The sequence below is a fragment of the Oncorhynchus keta genome, chromosome 27, assembly GCF_023373465.1.
Source record: "Oncorhynchus keta strain PuntledgeMale-10-30-2019 chromosome 27, Oket_V2, whole genome shotgun sequence".
Taxonomy (NCBI): domain Eukaryota; kingdom Metazoa; phylum Chordata; class Actinopteri; order Salmoniformes; family Salmonidae; genus Oncorhynchus; species Oncorhynchus keta.
In genome coordinates this window covers 34,448,662-34,470,509 of record NC_068447.1, presented here as the reverse complement: position 1 = coordinate 34,470,509, position 21,848 = coordinate 34,448,662, and the positions used below count along the sequence as shown (strand labels likewise).

The 21,848-nt window shown below is 43.3% G+C and overlaps 1 protein-coding gene and 1 non-coding gene across 15 annotated transcripts in view; one reads left to right on the top strand and one right to left on the bottom strand.

Moving 5' to 3' along the window:
* LOC118359845 (protein phosphatase 1 regulatory subunit 12B-like) overlaps positions 1 to 20,979 on the bottom strand; it is a 35,575-nt gene extending 14,596 nt beyond the window's left edge. For 6 of the 14 annotated variants that reach the window (XM_052482208.1, XM_052482206.1, XM_052482213.1 and 3 more), the window contains exons 1-5: positions 20,808 to 20,946; positions 19,266 to 19,356; positions 15,538 to 15,756; positions 15,215 to 15,353; positions 14,771 to 14,895 (exon numbers count right to left, since the gene is read on the bottom strand). In XM_052482208.1, coding sequence (XP_052338168.1) covers positions 14,771 to 14,895; positions 15,215 to 15,353; positions 15,538 to 15,756; positions 19,266 to 19,356; positions 20,808 to 20,827 — 594 coding nt within the window. In that variant the 5' untranslated portion in view covers positions 20,828 to 20,946. Of the gene's footprint in view, positions 1 to 14,770; positions 14,896 to 15,214; positions 15,354 to 15,537; positions 15,782 to 19,265; positions 19,357 to 20,807 lie in introns of all 14 variants that reach the window. The other 8 variants (XM_035738670.2, XM_052482205.1, XM_052482209.1 and 5 more) reach the window with 6 other exon arrangements.
* On the top strand, positions 14,288 to 14,363 carry trnaa-ugc (transfer RNA alanine (anticodon UGC)). Its single transcript has one exon. It is a non-coding gene; the product is annotated as a tRNA-Ala (tRNA).
* Positions 20,980 to 21,848: the final 869 nt, after the last annotated feature.

Sequence of the window (21,848 nt, the reverse complement as noted above, 5' to 3'; positions counted from 1 at the left end):
TTATATATTGTCGAGACAACAAAAATACTATTAACACAATATTCATTTATACATATCAATATAATTTTACACAGTACAGTTAATGAAAGCTCTCTGTTATACAATATGTTTGTTTTTTAAAGCTACAGTTTGCTGTGAGTCTATGCAGGACAAACCCAAGAGCAGAAGCAGACCTAAGTGCCTGGTCTTTATTTGGAGGCTCATACACTGTAACATCCACATGGAGGGGAGGTCAATTCAAGGCGCATCATGCGAGAGAGAGAGTCCTCTCCTCTGTGAATGTTTATACAGCACTGCCAAAGCTGCCTGGCCTTATGTGGTCATGTCTTCGACTCCATCCAGCCTCATCTCCATCCAGGGACAGAGGGATCCCAGTGACATCTGATGAAGAAGGGCCAAGGATGAGAGGGCTAGGATGACTGCTCTGATGAACTGTACAGAATAAAACACTAACACTGGGTGATCTCATGTCTTTGACAATCTATCTACAGTTTCACAGACAGGCAGCTCACTTGAGTCTCGAGGCTACAATTAGTATCCAAACATACATACATTCTCACATTTGATGTACTTTGATGTACTTAAGAGTGCTAATTTGTACTGAACTAATAGTAAAGAAATGTGGGCTTTGAGCAACAAGTCTCCATAAATATTCTTACACTGTGAATAATGGCACTAGTCATTTCCAGGTACCTCCTGGAGCTGGCTTGAAGATAGCAGGGGTACCCAAACCAGTACCACAGTTTGGGAACCACTAATCTAGGTCACGCAGAAACATCCATTGTGACATTTCTAAATCTCCTTCTATTTTAGCTCCAATAGCCTTAGAGTGAGCAGGCCAGAGGCTCGGGGATCAGACATGTGGGAACTATTTCACAGATTAATGAATTACAGAGATGAATTTCCCCAATGTTTTTTTCCCCAGAGCTAATCAAAAAAATCTTGCCAAGTTAATTTATTTCTAATTCTTTTACAATGTGTATGCATCCTGAAACATTGTAAATGAACATAGTCAAACATGTGGGCTTTGATCTCACCTAAAAACATCTGGGTTCCTCAGCATTGGGCCAAAACGCTGCAAAACTTTGTAGTGGGGCCGAGCGGCTATGGAGATGGGCAGTAGGAGTGCCTCAGGATGCAGTTTAGGGATGCAACCTACACTGTGTTCCGAGTTATCTAGCAGAACCTTATAGAATAACAAACAGATATATGATGGGACCCTGATGGCACTGCGCCTGGTCATGGCACTGCGCACAGTCCTCGCTCTCTATTTATAGAAAAAGCATCAGAATCGGCATGGGACTGGATAAGCCATATAAGGCCTAACAGATGCCTGGGGAGTCAACAGGTTAGAAATAACAACACAACCTTAGATTGATGAACTGCACTGTGCGTTCAAACACACAGCCAATGGGGTTACAACTCGTCATGACCAACCAGCACACAGAGGGTCTGCTGCTGTACAGTACACATGCTGGGGGTTGACTGGGCTGCTGTGGAGGGTCTCTCCTTTAGTACACTCCCTACAGTCCCTTCAGAACGTATTCACATGCCTTGTTACAAAGTGGGATTTAATAAACACTGATATATATATATATATATATATATATATATATATATATATAATATATATATACATATATATTAAACAATACAAAACTTACACATACAAATGACAGCATACAAACACACACAAACATCAATGACATCACTCTACCCAGACCCACCTACTCACACCCCCATCTCCAGCGCCCGCATCACTCTCTGCCACATGGCCTCAAACTGCACCATTTTGTTTCTCTCACTGCACCCTCATATGCCATGTCTTTTAATATGCAGACTGATTAAAAGTAAATGTACGTTGTAATTCTTCTCACAGACAACCCATAGCTTTTGGACTTTAAAGCATTCCCCGAAGGCATAGATTATTGAGTCATTGTTAGTTTTACACTTAAGACATGACTGTACTGTACAATTTGTATAATACATTCTAGATATTAGTTTATACTGGAATAATCATACATTTGAGTAAACTGTAATTTCATTAGTTAAGTTCCTAATTCCAATATCATTTCATTTTAAATCTTGGTTCCAATAGTTTATATTTTTTCCTAAGCGACTGTCAGTTGGATAGGATCTCTGCAAGGTTTTGTATATCTTACCTATCATATGAACATCTTTTTCTGACTCAAATAGGATTCTCTCAAGATTGCTCAGATGTCCAATAGATTTCAAATCAAAATTTTGTGATATGAAACTTTGAAGTTGCATGTATTTAAAAAATATCTACATTGGTCAGTCCAAAATGGCTTTTTAATTCTGTAATGGAAATAATTGTATGTCCTATTACCCTCATAATATATGGTTTCTATGCCTTTAGTCTTCCATGCATGCTTAACATTTATTTGATTGTAAGTTTTTCTCAACGATCTAAACAAAATACTAATGTCAAAGTGGATGAACATTTTAAGATTTTATTTTTAATTAATGGAAGATAAAACACTAATAACACTAAACACTAATAACACTAAACACTAAAACACGGATTATATAAGTATTCAATACATGTTACAATCGCTTTTGACAGCAATTGCGGCTCTGAGTCTTTCTGGTTAAGGCTCTAAGAGCCTTGGACACCTGGATTGTACAATATTTGCCCATTATGCTTAAAAAATGTCTTCAAGCTCTGTCAAATTGGTTGTTAGACAGACATTTTCAAGTCTTGCCATATATTTTCAAGATGATTTAAGTGAAAGCTGTAACAATGCCACTCAAGAACATTCAATGTTGACTTGGTAAGCAACTCCAGCGTATATTTGACCTTGTGTTTTAGGTAATTGTCTGGCTGAAAGGTGAATTTGTCTTCCAGTGTCTGTTGGAAAGCAGAGTGAACCAAGTTTTCCTCTAGGATTTTGCCTGTGCTTAGCTCTACTGTAGTCCTTGCCGATGTTCAAGCATACCCATAACATGATGCAGCTACCACCACGCTTGAAAATATGAGGAGTTGTACTCAGTAATGTGTTGTGTTTGCCCCAAACATAAGGCTTTGTACTTCTACCATGCGTCTACATCTGCATTGCTTGCTGTTTGGGGTTTTAGGCTGGGTTTCTGAATAGCATTTTGTGACATCAGCTGATGTTAAAAGGGCTTTATATATACATTTGATTGATTGAAATGTGATTGTATTCAGGACATAAAGTGTATTTCCTTGCCACATTGTTTGCAGTACTTTAGAGCCTTATTGCAAAAAGGATGCATGTTTTGAAAATTTAATTTAGTATTTTTCTCTGTCATTTATGTTAGTTTTGTGGAGTAACTACAATGTTGTTGATCATCCTCAGTTAGGAAGGGTGTCTGTATATTTGTAGTGACTGGGTTTTTGATAGACCATTCAAAGTGTAATTAATAACTGCACCATGTTCAAATGGATATTCAATGTCTGCTTTTAAAAAAATCAATCTACCAATAGGTGCCCCTTTTTGCAAACAACTGGGAAACTTCCCTGGTCTTTGTGGTTGAATATGTGCTTGAAATTCACCACTTGACTGAGGTACCTTACAGATAATTGTATGTGTGGGGTACAGAGAAGGGGTAGTCATTTAAAAACCATGTTAAAAACTATTAGTGCACACAGAGTCCATGCATCTTATTATGTTACTTGTTAATTAAGGACATTTTTACTCCTGAACATATTCAAGCTTGCCATAACAAAATGGTTGAATTCTTATTGACCCAAGACATTTTTTATTTTTTTACATTTTTGTAAACATTTCTTAAAACATAATTCGACTTGGACAATATCCGGACATTGTGTGGAGATCAGTGACACAAAATCTAAATGTAATCCATTTCAAATTCAGGCTGTAACACAACAAAATGTGGAACAGTCAAGGTGTGTGAATACTTTCTGAAGGAAATGTATATAAACACTCCACAGTTACCATCACTCCCCCCTACACACTATCTATGCTTTATAATCAGCTCCCGCCCTGTCCCAGGCCAGATGCAAAGCCTATCAGAGCGAGGCTGTGCTTAATGTTATTGCTCTGCAATGTGTTTCATTTCTTGAAAGACTGTTTTAATGGTCAGCCCCCTCCTCTCTCTTCTTCTCACCTCTTATCCCCGAGGCTGGCTGCCTGGACTCTTGCCCGTTCACCCGCCTGGAAAATATGACTGAGTTCCACCCTACCGGAATGACCATAGGCTACTGTACTATACACATAACCATAAAAGCCTATGCTGCTTTTCCAGCTATTCACTGCAGATCTCACATGTTTCTGGCCATAATTTAGGAAATTACTGATAATAGTAAACAACTAAAGTACCTCCCCATTTTAGCTTATTATTCTCACTTGGACGACTTTTCCTCATCTAAGTACTGAGAGGCGTCAGGACTTCTGGCCAAATTTCCGCTCTTGTCCAAAGTTTGACATTAAGCATTTCCTCTGAGGAGGCAGACGTGTTTGCTTGTTTACAATCAAGGCCTGTAGCTTAATGTCTGCTGCTTTGCTGCACACAACAAAACATCTCCCTTGGCAGAGAGAAATACACCATGTTTCCATCATAAACAATGACGAGAGTTCTAAACATATCACACCATGCCACTTCCAGTCACTTTTTTACGTGCACTTTTTTCTCCCAGGAAAATATTGCAAATATGTCTTCATTCTGTGCTGACATCATGGAAACTTGATGCCTGAGCTCCAGAGCTTTGGAATTCTCCTGACAGTACTGGGAGACCGTGACACTGTCAGTACTGAGGTAGTGGAGGGCCATGGTACTCTACTGTCAGTACTGTGGTAGTGGAAGGCCATGATACTCTACTCTCAGTACTGTGGTAGTGGAAGGCCATGATACTCTACTGTCAGTACTGTGGTAGTGAAGGGCCATGATGCTATACTGTCAGTACTGTGGTAGTGGAGGGCCATGATACTATACTGTCAGTACTGTGGTAGTGGAGGGCCATGGTACTATACTGTCAGTACTGTGGTAGTGGGGGCCATGATACTATCCTGTCAGTACTGTGGTAGTGGAGGGCCATGGTACTATACTGTCAGTACTGTGGTAGTGGAGGGCCATGATACTATACTGTCAGTACTGTGGTAGTGGAGGGCCATGCTACTATACTGTCAGTACTGTGGTAGTGGAGGGCCATGATACTATCCTGTCAGTACTGTGGTAGTGGAGGGCCATGCTACTATACTGTCAGTACTGTGGTAGTGGAGGGCCATGATACTATACTGTCAGTACCGTGGTAGTGGAGGGCCATGATACTATCCTGTCAGTACCGTGGTAGTGGAGGGCCATGATACTATCCTGTCAGTACTCTGGTAGTGGAGGGCCATGATACTGTGTGGTCCTTCTGTAGCACAGTTGGTAGAGCATGGCGCTTGTAACGCCAGGGTAGTGGGTTCGATTCCCGGGACCACCCATACGTAGAATGTATGCACACATGACTGTAAGTCGCTTTGGATAAAAGCGTCTGCTAAATGGCATATATTATTATTATATTATGATACTATACTGTCAGTACCGTGGTAGTGGAGGGCCATGCTACTATACAGTCAGTACGGTGGCAGTGGAGGGCCATGATACTATCCTGTCAGTACTGTGGTAGTGGAGGGCCATGATACTATACTGTCAGTACCGTGGTAGTGGAGGGCCATGATACTATACTGTCAGTACTGTGGTAGTGGAGGGCCATGCTACTATACTATCAGTACTGTGGTAGTGGAGGGCCATGATACTATACTGTCAGTACCGTGGTAGTGGAGGGCCATGATACTATCCTGTCAGTACTCAGTACTGTGGTAGTGGAGGGCCATGATACTATCCTGTCAGTACTGTGGTAGTGGAGGGCCATGCTACTATAATGTCAGTACTGTGGTAGTGGAGGGCCATGATACTATCCTGTCAGTACTGTGGTAGTGGAGGGCCATGCTACTATAATGTCAGTACTGTGGTAGTGGAGGGCTATGATACTATCCTGTCAGTACTGTGGTACTGCAGGGCCATGGTACTATACTGTCAGTACTGTGGTAGTGGAGGGCCATGCTACTATACTGTCAGTACTGTGGTGGTGGAGGGCCATGCTACTATACTGTCAGTACTGTGGTAGTGGAGGGCCATGCTACTATACTGTCAGTACTGTGGTAGTGGAGGGCCATGATACTATCCTGTCAGTACTGTGGTAGTGGAGGGCCATGATACTCTACTGTCAGTACTGTGGTAGTGGAGGGCCATGCTACTATACTGTCAGTACTGTGGTAGTGGAGGGCCATGCTACTATACTGTCAGTACTGTGGTAGTGGAGGGCCATGATACTATACTGTCAGTACTGTGGTAGTGGAAGGCCATGATACTCTACTGTCAGTACTGTGGTAGTGGAGGGCCATGCTACTATACTGTCAGTACTGTGGTAGTGGAGGGCCATGATACTATCCTGTCAGTACTGTGGTAGTGGAGGGCCATGATACTATACTATCAGTACTGTGGTAGTGGAGGGCCATGCTACTATACTGTCAGTACTGTGGTAGTGGAGGGCCATGATACTATACTGTCAGTACGTTGGCAGTGGAGGGCCATGATACTATACTGTCAGTACTGTGGTAGTGGAGGGCCATGGTACTATACTGTCAGTACTGTGGTAGTGGAGGGCCATGGTACTATACTGTCAGTACTGTGGTAGTGGAGGGCCATGGTACTATACTGTCAGTACTGTGGTAGTGGAGGGCCATGATAGTTAAACCCCTGTCTCCATTACTTCCATCTGAAAACCAACTTTTATTTATCTTTTCTTCTTGTGCTTTTTAATGATTTAAATGAGCATATTCCGCTGTGGCTCTGTGCTACCAAGGCAGAGGCAAATACCAAGAGATAATCAGGTAATAAATAACACATCAATAAACGTCAACCATATCAGTTAATAAGACACTGTGAAAAACAACAGGAAATCACAAATGGAATGTTTCAATAGCTAAATATTTTCCAGACTATGCTGCCAGGTACCCCGTGCTTCTGAAGCAGATTCTCCCCAGTCCCACCTCTCTCTTTCAAGGGTTGTGCAACAGTCAGGTGGTTGGCACAGTGACATGTCTGGTCATGTGTCCAGAGCACAGAACTAAATTACATCTAATCTACAGAGAAGCCTTTTCTCTCTCTATGAGCAGCAGATGAAATGAGTCTGGATGATATATCAGATACTAACACCCACATAATGTCAGGTGTTTTTTATTAGGCTTAATTAACGTAGAGTGATATTGGATCAGCACACTAGAGGTGACAATTACAGTAAGAGCTGGGAGTAAACCGGCCACAACATAATCATCATTTAAGAGCCTTTGATAGCCAAGGCGCCCGCCCGCACGCACGCACACGATTAGGGACTATCAGTGATATTTAAATAGAATTCGTAGGAATTCAAACTAGTAGAGAACACTCGTTTCTACAGTTCAAATAAGATTCAAGCGGAAACAGTGGCTACATAAACTACTCTGAGGATCCGACAAGAGAGAGGTAACAGTTGGTGTCTTACTCTGAAGTTCTTGGCCGTGGGAGAGGGTGAGGAGGGTGGTGAGTCTGACAGAGACTTCCTAGTCCTGGACAGCTCCTTGGTGCGTGGGTACATAGATGACATCTCCACACTCTACCCAGAACACAGACGCAGGTCCGGTCAAGCCTCGACAGTACCGTCCACAGACAGAGGCTTCCAATCCAGAACAGAGGAACAGATCCACAGACTGTGGCTGCTGCTGCGCTTAGCCTCACCGGGATCCTGAGCAACAGGTGTATGCGTGTATGAGGAGTCCCGATCCACAGTCCAGAGGGCTGGAGAGAGAGAGCGCTGCTAACTCTGGAATTATTTCTGCTGATATGAACTCGCCCTCTCTTCCTCCCCAAAGTGTAGACAGCAAAACAATCATTAGACAAGAATGAAAACAACCAAAATAAAGTTCTCCTCTTAACTCGTACAACTCCTACAAACACACGCACCCCTGTTTTACTCAAGAGGTAGACTAATCAACTTAGTTGAGGATTGTTAGACCACAGCGTCAGCACTCAGAGACCCTGTTGTACATCAAAGTCCTCGCACCCAAAGACAAACCCAACCACAGTGAACAGTTTGTTCCAGATGATCTCGCTTCCCATGTTTCTCTAAATATTCACTCTCTCCATCTCCCTCCCTCTCCCTCTCCCATCTCCCCAGTCCCAACTGACTCCCTCACCCTTCACTCACTCCCCTCTCTCCCTGCTCACTCCAGCTCTGGCAGTACTCTCTGGCAGGCTGCCAGAGGCTCTGTTGTGTACAGGCTCTGGGCTAAAACTGTCCATTGATGTGGATGAGGATAAGGAAAGGGGGGAGTAGACTGACAGAAGTAGGGGGGAGTCGAGATCAACAGTGACCGGTCAAGTAACCCTGTCCTCCCATGACGCTTCAGGGAGAAGTGATGTTAGTACGAGTGTTGACATTTGGATGTACGGCCACTGCGTCCGAGCCCTCTCTGTTTTTCACAATCTGTTTCATGGTACTTGCCATGCTGCTGTAACAACCATGACAGTGAGCTGAGCTCATGGGCTAATTTTACACTTGATTTCTTCCTGTGTCGTCGGTTAGCACACACAGAGGCAACAATGACTCAATCTGTGGCAACTGCGTGGGGTTCTAGAAGACAGAAATATTAATAAGTCGCTGCGGGATTTCTCTATCTTACACAACCCCCCAAACCCCTGTTCCCCCATCCCCCAATCCTTCCTCTCAGTCTGCACACACAGGCCATAGTCTCACTGTTACTTTCCTTTTATAGAGTTTTGCAGCGATGTGGCTGTTCCTGAACTCTTTTATCTTCCTCATTCATCTACTGAAAAAGACAGACAGAAAAAGCCAGAGAGAGAGAGAGAGAATGAGAGAGAATGAATTCTGGCCTGGCGGTCTAGTTTTGAGCCCTGGCCTGGTGCCCCCTTCCCAACATCTGAGTTATACTGAGGACTGAGGTCCGTCTCTTTGCACAGGGAAAATACAGCCATTCAACTGTAGCAAGGCAACGAGACAAAATCAGAGAAAGTAAATCTGCTAACTGAGATCTGAGTACATTTTCACAGTTTGATCTTTTTCTTTTTAAATGCACATTGGTTTTGCACATTAGACCTGTGTGATTTAAAACCTTAGTGTGATTTAAAACCTGGAGTTTTTGACTTGTGCCATGTCATCTCAATGATACACTATCTGTGCTTTATGGTCCATAGATAAGAACCATAGAAATTTCACATATATCAAATATGAGAATCCAATCTGTCCGTATGAATTGTTCCAGTTCATATTTTACCCAGCCTGCCTCAATGGCCATCTGTGTGCTGGAGAGTCTGTTTGTATCCCAAATGGAACCCTATTCCCTACAACATGCACTACTTTTGGCCAGAGCACTATGGGCCTTGGTCATAAATAGTGCACTATATAGGCAATAGGGTGCTGGACAGTCGGCATTTCTACACAGGAAGTCCAATAGCTTCTCTGTGGCAGTGAACTGCACTGGTTCTGGCTGTGGAGATAGGCCTGCTGAGACCTATATAAAGAGTTGATTTCAGCTGGAGTTCCCCACACTGGATCTGGGGCTTAGGTTGAGTAGACTGACTCTTTCCTTCATGACTTTCCATATGGAACATTCTCATACATCACTTGGCTATGGTCTCCTCCTCTCCTTTCCTCTCTCCCCCTCCGACTCAGAATAACTCTGGTCCTTAAACACTTACTTTGAAGTAATCAGGTTAATGTCATCATATGTTACTCTGGCAGATGTACAATAAATACTAAATAAATACTAAGTTATGAGTGGGCATTGTCTACTAATTGGTTGATGATGTCATTGGAAACACTTATCCTCCTCTATATTTTTCCCTGCAAAACATAGAAATGCGCTATTTTCAAATATGTTGATGTTGGGTGTGTTGCTGGAGATGATGAATATGAAGTAGATTTTTTTTAATGTCCCTTTAAGTGTTACTGGCAGAGACAGATCCCTGGTGTGGGGTCATTCTACAAGTCTAAGAGAGGCCAAAACCCAAACAGTCACGGGGAGACAGACACACATAATAACACATACAGATACATTCAGACTGTGAGACTCTCTCTCCATCTGTTTTCTTGCCTTCGCTGGTCTGTCAAGATCTTTAGCATCTTTACGGGGGGATGAGCTGTACCTTGGCCTAAGTCACAGCTTAGAGATGATGAGTTCTAAGAACCTCAGAGTTTACAGATACTCTGGAGTTCTAATACTACTCTCAACCCTCCTAAGCCAACCTGCTCTCTGCAACAACAGAGCTGCTGAATCTCTGTAGCACACACAGCTAAGCTCCTTGCCGTGATGGGCTATACAGAACGAGCTCTCCTTACACTGAGAGTAGGCCTATCAAACACTCCTGTGTTTATCTCTGAATAATGGAATAATACATCATAATCATGTTGGGAAATGAGGAAAGTAGAGGGAACAGGAAGCTCTCTGATAACATAATCTCGACGTCAGGAGCTGAAGAAAGTAGAACTTATGCCTAGGAGCAAAGTCTTTCTCTCTAGGGTTTTTTCTCTTTCTTTCTCTCGTTCCCTCAGCCTCCACGTTAATTATCCCATTTCAGAGTAGTGAAAGACTGGAGAGGACTCCAGCTGAGATCTACTGCACCTGTCTCTGGCCTGGGTTCTGCTAAGATCATTATAGACACAGAGGCAAGCAGAGTTCATTGTTGGTAATGTGGCCTGTGGTCACCTTTCCGTCCTTTCCAGATAAAACCTTGCTGTCTGGTTAGGGGGGCGATTATCACAGTCAGATTTAGGCCTGGGTTTAAAAGCTGAGGAACGCTCATGTTACGGACTGTCCATGTCTGGGATTCCGCCATGGGACAGCCGGACTGCAATAGAGACAGTGAGCTCAAAAAGCAATCACTACCCCTCTCACACTACAGTACACCATCCCCAAGTTAATCTACATTATTCTCTGGGACTCCCCTCCACTGCACCGGCATCCCCCTTTCCCCCCTGTTAGTATCTGTTTCTGGGAATCTCCATTTCACTGTAGGGGGAGAGTGGGGTAAGTTGAGAAATGTTTTACATTCAGCATTACTCCATCAAGGGAAATATAGTATTATTTCTAACAAAGATATTTACATATATTTGAGGATGTTGTGTATCCCTGGAAATATTCCAGTTTTTAAAACATACCGTACCTTGTCCAAAAATAATAATAATAATAATAATAATAATAATAATAATAAGGTGGTCTCTTGGCACAGATGAGCACAGATGAGCCTCGGGAAAGTAAGTTAAGCCACCTACAGATTTCTGTAATGAATTAAACATTACCACTACCGTTTTAAAACCATGCCTATCTTCATTTCCCAAACCCAATTCAACACAATGCAAAAGCTTTTTTGCCTTTTAATAAGTACTTATTTTAACACACCTAACAAACACAGTGTACTTTTTGAACACTTTTAACATAGGCCAGGCCAGGTTGTTACCTCACATCCCAGCCATAATGCCTTGCATTACTTACGCCTGGGACGAAAACACAGCCCGTACAAGGATGCACTTTCACGCTAGGTTTAGGACCTCATATTGAAGCTTCTAGAGATCCCAACTGATTTCTAGAGCAATCTTAAAAGTATCTGCTTTGGTTTAGATGCAAGCATCATGAAACCTCTAACACAGGGATAGGCAACTTCGATGTAGGTGGGGGCCACCAAAAATCTGAACTCATCATGAGTGGCTTGCGTGTCTGCGTACCCACATCCATACCCACATAAGCCTTTTATGGGGCCCCAAGTGAGATTTTATTGCGAGCAAAACATTTTAGTGTGCCCCCATCTTGACAGCAGAGAGAACATTTTTACGTTTTAGAGTTCATTTCCTGCAATTCTACACATTTTGCCATGGGGGCAGAGAGAAGATTTGTGCAGATGTCTAACCTACAGGTAGAAGGAAAACACCATTAGAGAAAGACAGACAGAGAGAGAGAGAGAGAGAGAGAGAACAGTATGATTCTGGCTGCAGAATTCAAGGCTAAGACGCAGGAGAGAAGCTCCCCGTTTTGCCCAATATGGTATGGAATGTCAAGATACCTGGAGCATGCGATGTGGTTGAAGAAGGAAAGGGAAGGAGAGGGTCACAGTTGTAAATGAGAACTTGTTCTCAACTGACCTGTCTGGTTAAATGAAGGTGAAATAAAATTAAAATGGGGTTTGTGGGTGCTGCTCCCTGCCCTGGACTCTCTCCCTGTGTGACACAACAGCTCTATCACAAACATTCAAACTACACTAACATTGCAGTACAGCTCCTCTGGCAATACACAACACTTTCACGGCCTGTGTATGCGACACTACTGATCAGATGTTAATCAATACTTTGTATCAAAGAAAAGCAAGCACATGTAAACACACACGCACACACATACAGTGCCTTCGGAAAACATTCAGACCCCCTTGACTTTTTCCACATTTTGTTAGGTTACAGCCTTTTTCCAAAATTAATGTTGTTGTGTTTTCATTAATCTAGACACAATACCCCATAATGACAAAGCAAATATTACATTTACATTAGCATTCAGACCCTTTACTCAGAACTTTGTTGAAGCATATTTGGCAGCGATTACAACCTAGAGTCTTCTTGGGTATGACGCTACAAGCTGGGAACACCTGTATTTGGGAAGTTTCTCCCATTCTTCTCTGCAGATCCTCTCAAGCTCTGTCATGTTGGATGGGGAGCGTCGCTGCACAGCTATTTTCAGGTCTCTCCAGAGATGTTCGATCAGGTTTAAGTCCGGGCTCTGGATGGGCCAATGAAGGACATTCAGAGACTTGTCCCGAAGCCACTCCTGCGTTGTCTTGGCTGTGTGCTTAGGGTCGTTGTCCTGTTGGAAGGTGAACCTTCACTCCAGTCTGAGGTCCTGAGAGCCCTGGAGCAGGTTTTCATCAAGGATTTCTCTGTACTTTTCTTTTAATCTTTGCTTCAATCCTGACTAGTCTCCCAGTCCCACAACCCCACAGCATGATGTTGCCACCACCATACTTCACCGTAGGGATGATGCCAGGTTTCCTCCAGACATGATGCTTGGCATTCAGGCCAAATAATCTTGGTTTCATCCGACCAGAGAATCTTGAAGAGAAGCGGGCTGTCATGTGCCTTTTACTGAGGAATGGCTTCCGTCTGGCCACTCTACCATAAAAGCCTGATTGGTGGAGTGCAGCAGAGATGGTTGTCCTTCTGGAAGGTTTTCCCATCTCCACAGAGGAACTCTAGAGCTCTGTCAGAGTGACCATTGGGTTCTTGGTCACCTCACTGACCAAAGCGCTTCTCCCCTGATTGCTCAGTTTGGCCGGGCGGGAGCAAAAACAGCTCAGCCCCAAAGGTGGTAGGCCAGACAAGCTCACAGAACGGGACCGCCAAAGCACATAAAAATTGTTTGTCCTCGGTTGCAACACTCACTACCGAGTTCCAAACGGCCTCTGGAAGCAACATCAACACAATAACTGCTCGTCGGGAGCTTCATGAAATGGGTTTCCATTGCCAAACAACCGCACACAAGCCTAAGACCACCGCAGGCAATGCCAAGCTTCGGCTTGAATGGTGTAAAGCTCGCTGCCATTGGACTGGAGCAGTGGAAATGCGTTATCTGGAGTGATGAATCACGCTTCATCATTTGGCAGTCTGACGAAAAAACCTGGGTTTGGTGGATGCCAGGAGAACGAAACCTGCCTGAATGCATACCGCCAACTGTAAAGTTTGATGGAAGAAGAAGAATGGTCCGGGGCTGCTTTTCATGGTTCGGGCTAGGCCCTTTAGTTCCAGTGAAGGGAAATCTTAATGCTACTGCATACAATGACATTCTAGACGATTCTGTGCTTCCAACTTTTTGGCAATAGTTTGGGGAAGGCCCTTTCCTGTTTCATCATGACAATGCCCCCGTGCACAAAGTGAGGTCCATACAGAAATGGCTTCTCAAGATTGATGTGGAAGAACTTGACTGGACTGCAAAGGGCCCTGACCTCAACCCCATCGAAGGCCTTTGGGATGAATTGGGACGCCGACTGCGAGCCATGCCTAATCGCCCAACATCAGTGCCCAACCTCACTAATGCTCTTGTGGCTGAATGGAAGCAAGTCCCCGCAGCAATGTTCCAACATCTAGTAGAAAACCTTCCTAGAAGAGTGGAGGCCGTTCTAGCAGCAAAAGGGGGATCAACTCCCTTTTAATGCCCATGATTTTTGAATGAGATGTTTGACGAACAGGTGTCCACATACTTTTGGTCCTGTGTGGCTCAGTTGGCAGAGCATGGCACTTGCAATGCCATGGTTGTGGGTTTGATTCCCACAGGGGACCAGTACAAACAAATATGAACATTTCAACGTGGCATTCAACGTCACTACTTTAAGTCACTCTGAAATTAGAGAGTCTGCTAAATGACTAGAATGAATGAATGAATGTGAATGTAGTGTATTTCAAGAATCATAGAAATCTCCTGCTATTACTCTGACAATATAGTCAGTGAAGTGTGTAATAGAATATAATTACAACTCCCCATTGCAAATGCAACTAATGTTGCTCAACAAATGGCCCATCATCGGGGAGGAGAATGGCACTGTACTGAAATAATACTTTATTTTGTCACCACCTAGTGGTAGCTGAAAATGTCACAGATGGTGTTTATATTTTTTGGTTGTTCAAGTCTGAAAAATGTCAAATCTATGAGATCATAGCTTTAACGTTGGTAGTGAATTTGATACATACCTTAAAAGTCTGGTAGGTTTCATCGGCCTCTTGGTCACAGAAGCAAAGATGTTTCTCTCTTGTGGCGAGGCCACGTTTGGAGGGATCCTCAACGGGGTTCTGGTTTTCATCTTTCCATTCAACTTCTACAGTATTCACATGATAAGATACAATCACTAAACAGTTACTGCGCCTAACCATGCCAAGTTATTTATCCTATAGAGTTCTTAAAAAAATAACAATAAAACAAATTAAAACGGATGGACTGAGACAGTTTTATAGGACGAAGGGTGTCAGGTACAACAATTTATTTCTATGGTACATAATGTACATCACATGACAAGGATATATCGATACAGTAAAATTTCTGTAGCAAAGCAACTTCCTTAAAACGTGCTTGAGTAAAATACAAACATCTCGATTCAGTCGTTTCTGTGTGACTGTGTACAATGTGTGGTTGCTGACCTTTGGAGAATGTGCGAATGGCCAGGCTGGAGGAGAAAGGCAGGGTATAGAGCCCACTGGCAGAGGGAGATATGAGCCCTGGTCCTGCAGTGGAATACTCTGCCTCCATGGTCTCCAGCCTTGATCTATGATTTCCAAGCTTAAAATGGAAAAACAGTGCATCAATACTTGGCTCATCTGAACCTTAAACGACACAGCTACTATAGTACAAGATGACCTCTCACAACATGCCATTCATAGATTATCTATAAACAATAACCAATGACAATAATAAGATCCTGAGGTGAAAGGTCAATGCTAAATGACTCAAGTTTTATCCCCACCTCGTCTAGCTCCCTGCTCCATGTAGGACTGTGATCCTCTGTCTCCACATACTGGGCCAGGCTGGACCTGGCCTCTCCTCTGTCCTCCGTAGACCCTCTCCCCGGCAGACAGGACCTGTCAGTCAGTCTACTACATCCATCCTCTGTCTGTCTGTCTCTGTCCAGAGGAGACAGACTGTAGGTCCTCTGAGCCTCCTTCAGTTCAGACAGGGTCACACCCTGACGAAGATGCAGACAGTACATCCTAAGATCAACAAGATACTATAGATCAGTGGTTCCCAAACTTTTTATGGTCCCGTACACCTTCAAACATTCAACCTCCAGCTGCGTACTCGCCCTAGCACCATGGTCAGCGCACTATCAAATGTTGTTTTTTGCCATCATTGTAAGCCTGCCACACACACAATATACAATACATTTATTAAACATAAGAATGAGTGTGAGTTTTGCCACAACCCAGCTCGTGGGAAGTGACAAAGAGCTCTTATAGCACTGGGGCACAAATAATAATATCATAATAATCAATAATTTTGCTCTTTATTTAGCCATCTTACATATAAAACCGTATTTGTTCATCAAACATTGTGACTAACTCATCACAGGTTAATGAGAAGGGTGTGCTTGAAAAGATGCACATAACTCTGCAATGGTGGGTTGTATTGGAGAGTCTCAGTCATAAATCATTTGCCACACACAGTCTGTGCCTGTATTTAGTTTTCATGCTAGTGAGGGCTGAGAATCCACTCTTACATAGGTACGTGGTTGCATAGGGCATCAGTGTCTTAATAGCGAGATATGGCAAGGCAAGAAATTGAGCACAGCCCAATCCAGAAATCTGGCAGTGGCTTCTGATTAATTCAAATTTTCACAGATCCGCCTGTTGCAATTTCGATGAGGCTCTCTTGTTCAGATATCGGTAAATGGACTGGAGGCAGGGCATAAAAGGGATAACAAATCCAGTTGTTTGAGTCGTCCGTTTAGGGAAAGTACCTGCGTAATTGCGCAACCAGCTCACTCAGGTGCTTCGCTATATCACATTTGACATTGTCTGTAAACTTGAGTTAATTTGCACACAAAAAAATCATACAATGATGGAAAGAGCTGTGTGTTGTCCTTGTTAATGCAGACATAAAAGAGCTATAACTTCTTAATCATAGCCTCAATTTTGTCCCTCACATTGAATATAGTTGCGGAGAGTCCCTGTAATCCCAGATAGGCCAGTGACAAGTGAAAATTATGGTCAATTCAAAAAAATGTGTCAAAACTTTGCCCCTTGATAACCAGCGCACTTCTGTATGTTGTAAAAGTGTTACATGGTCGCTGCCCATATCAATGTATAATGCAGAAAATGTTCAGGGGCCCATTTTCACTGTCGTGTCCAAAACGTCTTTCAAGCTGTCAGGCATTCCCTTGGCAGCAAGAGCCTCTCGGTGGATGCTGCAGTGTACCCAAGTGGCGTCGGGAGCAACTTCTTGCACGCACGTTACCACTCCACTATGTCTCCCTGCGATGGTTTTTGTCCCATCAGTACAGACACCAAAGTCCATTTGATGTCACAAAGCTGTCCAGCACTTTAAAAACATCCTCTCATGTTGTCCTGGTTTCTAGTGGTTTGCTGAAGAGGATCTCTTCCTTAATTGACCCCCTATAAACGTAACGGACATATAACAGGAGCTGTCCCAAGCCCGCCACATCTGTTGACTCATCCATCTGTAACACATAATTCACTGGCTTATATGCGAAGCAGTATTTGTTTCAAAACATCTCCTGCCATGTCACTGATGCGTTGTGAAACAGTGTTGTTTGATGAAGGCATTGTCTGTATAGTTTTTTGGTCTTTTCCCCCAGCATTGCCCCAGCCATATCTGCAGCAGCATGAAGAATTAAGTCCTCCACAACAGTATGGGGCTTGCCTGTCCTAGCTCACTATATGGTATCTGTTGCTTTTATACATTTCTTACTACTCGAAAGTCATCTTTATTCACGCTCAAAAAACTCTTGTGGCTAATTTTTCAAATGGTCATGTTTCGTTTCTAAAGGTCTGCGAAAGAGTGAAGGTTTGCCACGAGAGAGTAACGGTTAAAGTGATTGGATGTTAATTATTTGTCTAGGCTACCTGTATTTCACATTGTTGTTCTTTTGCTGATTTTTGGCAGTGAAACGAGGCTACTCTCCTGAGAAACAAACCTCACTCAAATTTTTACACATGGAATAAACAAACATACAGTCAGTAATAAAATAGAAAAAGTCTATATACAGTGTGTGCAAATGAGGTAGGATAAGGGAGGAAGGATAAGGGAGGAACCCTAACCCTAAGGCAATAAATAGGCCATAGTAGTGAAATAATTACAACATAGCAATTAAACACAGGAGTGATAGATGTGCAGAAGATGAGTGTGCAAGTGGAGATACTGGGGTGCAAAGGAGCAAAATAAATAAAATAAATAACAGTGTGGGGATGAGGTAGTTGGATGGGCTATTTACAGATGGGCTATGTACAGGTGCAGTGATCTGTGAGCTGCTCAAAGTTAGTGAGGGAGATATGAGTCTCCAGCTTCAGTGATTTCTGCAGTTCGTTCCGGTCATTGGCAGCAGAGAACTGGAAGGAAAGGTGGCCAAAGGAGGAATTGGCTTTGGGGGTGACCAGTGAAATATACCTGCTGGAGCACGTGCTACGGGTAGGTGCTGCTATAGTGACCAGTGAGTGGAGATAAGACGGGGCTTTACCTAGCAAAGACTTATAGATGACCTTAGGCCAGTGGGTTTGGCGATGGATATGAAGTGAGGGCCAGCCAACGAGAGCATACAGGTCGCAGTGGTGGGTAGTATATGGGGCTTTGGTGACAAAACGGATGGCACTGTGATAGACTACATCCAATTTGCTGAGTAGAGTGTTGGAAGCTATTTTGTAAATGATATCGCCGAAGTCGATGATCGGTAGGATGGTCAGTTTTACGAGGGTATGTTTGGCAGCATGAGTGAAGGATGCTTTGTTGCGAAATAGGGAGTCGATTCTAGATTTAATTGTGGATTGGAGATGCTTAATGTGAGTTTGGAAGGATAGTTTATAGTCTAACCAGACACCTGGGTATTTGTCCACATATTCTAAGTCAGAACCATCCAGGGTAGTGATGCTGGACAGGCGGGCAGGTGTGAGCAGCGATCGGTTGAAGAGCATGTATTTAGTTTTACTTGCATTTAAGAGCAGTTGGAGTCCACAGAAGGAGGGTTGTATTGCATTGCAGCTTGTCTGGAGGTTAGTTAACACAGTGTCCAAAGAAGGGCCAGAAGTATACAGAATGGTATCGTCTGCGTAGAAGTGGATCAGAGAATCACCATCAGCAAGAGCGGCATCATTGATGTATACAGAGGAGAGAGTCGGCCTGAGGATTGAACTTTGTGGCACCCCAATAGAGACTGCCAGAAGTCCGGACAAAATGTATAGCCCTGTTGAAAATATAAATATACTGTTTGAAAATGTGAAGAAAAAATATTTTTTTATTTGGTGTACCCCCAACGGCATTTCGAGGACCCCAGTTTGGAAATACCTGCTATAGATAAATAGCACAATAAAACCACATGAATAGTAAAGCATATCTTGGGGTTGGGTTCCCTGACACAGACGAAACCTTGTCTTGTATTCCTAATGGAGAATTTCCATTGACCATGCATTTTCACTCCAGGACTAGACTTAATCTGTATCTGGGAAATTGGCCCTTGTGTTGCACCTGTGTGGATCTGCGGGTTTGCCTGGCCTGGCGAGACCTGGCCTTCCTCTGAGACTCTGCCTCCTCATCTCTCACCGGGGTTAGATATGACCTGCAGGGTTGGAAACAGGACAGCTGCACTTTTGAGGACATAGCTGTCATGCCCTATAAATAGTTTCAATGAACTCTAGACACACTGTCACGTAGTACTCGAGCACAGCACGAGGTAACAAAGTATCAGGGTGAATTGACATTAGGCTCAAATGATCAACCTTTAAGAAGAAATAAGAGGGTAGCAGTGCAATCAAAGACATCCATAATCTTCATGGGAAGTGATCACTCTGAAAGGTACTACCAAAACAGATATTCAGAGCAGGTTACATGTAATTGCGTCCTCATTATGTTGAAGTGGCTCTTCATTCCAACAACTTAAACAACTTAGTTATTCATATCATGATATACTTAATGAAAGACCACAGACCGCAAATCACAATAGAGCAATGGACTACACAAAGTACACAATAAGTTCACAATAATAACCAAAGGACTGAATCACCTCCTCAATGCTTGGCGCTATAATCAATAGTACAATTCTCTTAGGACTGTGTGGTATTCCTTTCATGATTATGTTTCATGTCTCAGTAACCAATCAATGAACCCGGAGTGACAGCCACGTAAGCAGGCATTGAGTTCCAAAGACAGAGAGAGGAAAAGTTGAGTAAGCAGCATTCAGGGTAATGGCTAATGTTGTTCCCACTAGTACCGGCTACAGGCTGCTCTCCCTCCCTCCCTTTTACTGTACTGAGTATTGCTTGATCAGCCTCTGCTCTGCCAGGGAGGCACCCTCCACACCCTCCATCCTGAGAGAAAGCCTAAGTAGGCTGTCTGTCAGGACCTCAGTCTACTGCATTATTTAACACTGATTAAAAGGCTGTGGATGGTTACATTACCAGCAGCTGGGATTCTGTAGCAACATTACAGTCATATTTCTACACAGTAGCAGATTCACAATCACAAAAAAAGACTTTAGGCAAAAGTGATATAGGAGATAACATACTTTTGCATACGTTTCAAAAACACTTGATTTAAGCATGTCAAATTTGAGACCAAATATTTATATAGGATGCATTTGGGGTTGGGGTTGTAATTTAAACATGCTGGTGGGAGGTATTTTAGTTCCAATGCACCAGCATCTACTATTCCATTTATAATGACCGTATTATTAAACCTGACCAACAAAATGTAATGACCCTAAATGGGGTATGTGAAGAAACATTTATTTCCTTCCATTGAGTGTACTAAATATGTACAGCACTTTAGCTATACACTCTCACTCCTGGGTTGTGCGCTAACACACACAACCCAGGGGCACCAACTTCCCACACAGTACAATACAAATACCAGGGAAGGGAATACCGTCCAATACCAAACACCAGTGAGGGGGCCACACCACCATCTCGGATCAAAGTAAAAGAAGTAGCTAGCTTTTTCATTCTGCATGTAAAAACACAGGGAAGTCATGCAGATAAGGGGATAGGATAAGGGTCGGGGTGAGTTCCATACCTGGGCAGACAGGCTTGCATGGTCCCAGGCTAGCTGAAGGTCAGAGACTGAGGCCGGTGGAGAGAGACTGCAGTGGGAGAGGCCGGATAGGATCCTGGGAGAGGGAGGAGTGATAACAGGGAGGGGGAGAGAAGGAAAAGGAGAGAGAGAGAGACTGTTTCCTCTCCATCAGCTAGGCAAGGCGAGGCACAGTGCAGTCAATACACAGACTCATACAGTAGGCGGGCCGCGAGGCAATCTGAGCCAATTGTGTCTCCAAGAGCCTGATGCAAGAGCTGCAGTTTACACACTACACAAGCGTGCGAGGGGATTGGCCTGAGCAAGCTGCTGCAACGATTTGCTAAACTTGATCACATTACAAGGGTGCAAGATGATTTGTAGATCAGTGATTCAGTGCAGATACACAAAATGGTTGTAGTCTTCACAAATTTAGAAATAATTGCATAACGATACTAATCCATTGTGCATTGTTACAAAGCAATGTCATGTTTGTGTTGTATTTTAGTTTGTTTTACATTGCATCTGATATTGATTCTATTTTGTCTTATGAATTGTACACTGAGTATACAAAACATTAGGAACACCTGCTCTTTCCATGACAGACTGAGCAGGTGAAAGATATGATCCCTTATTGATATCACTTGTTAAATCCACTTCAGTCAGTGTAGATGACAGGTTAAAGACAAATGTTTAAGCTTTGAGACAATTAACACATGGATTGTGAATGTGTGCCATTCAGAGAGTGAATGGGCAAGACAAAAGATTTAAGTGCCTTTGAACGGGGTATGGTAGTAGGTGCCAGGCACACCGGATTGAATGTGTCAGGAAAAACAGCGCTTTTCACACTCAACAGCTTCCGGTATGTATCAAGAATGGTCCACCATCCAAAGGACATCCAGCCAACTTGACACAACCGTGTCAAGCATTGGAGTCAACATCGGTCAGCATCCCTATGGAACGCTTTCGACACCTTGTATAGTCCCATTTCCCAACTAATTAAGACTGTTCTGAGGGCAAAGGGGTTGCAACTCAATATTAGGA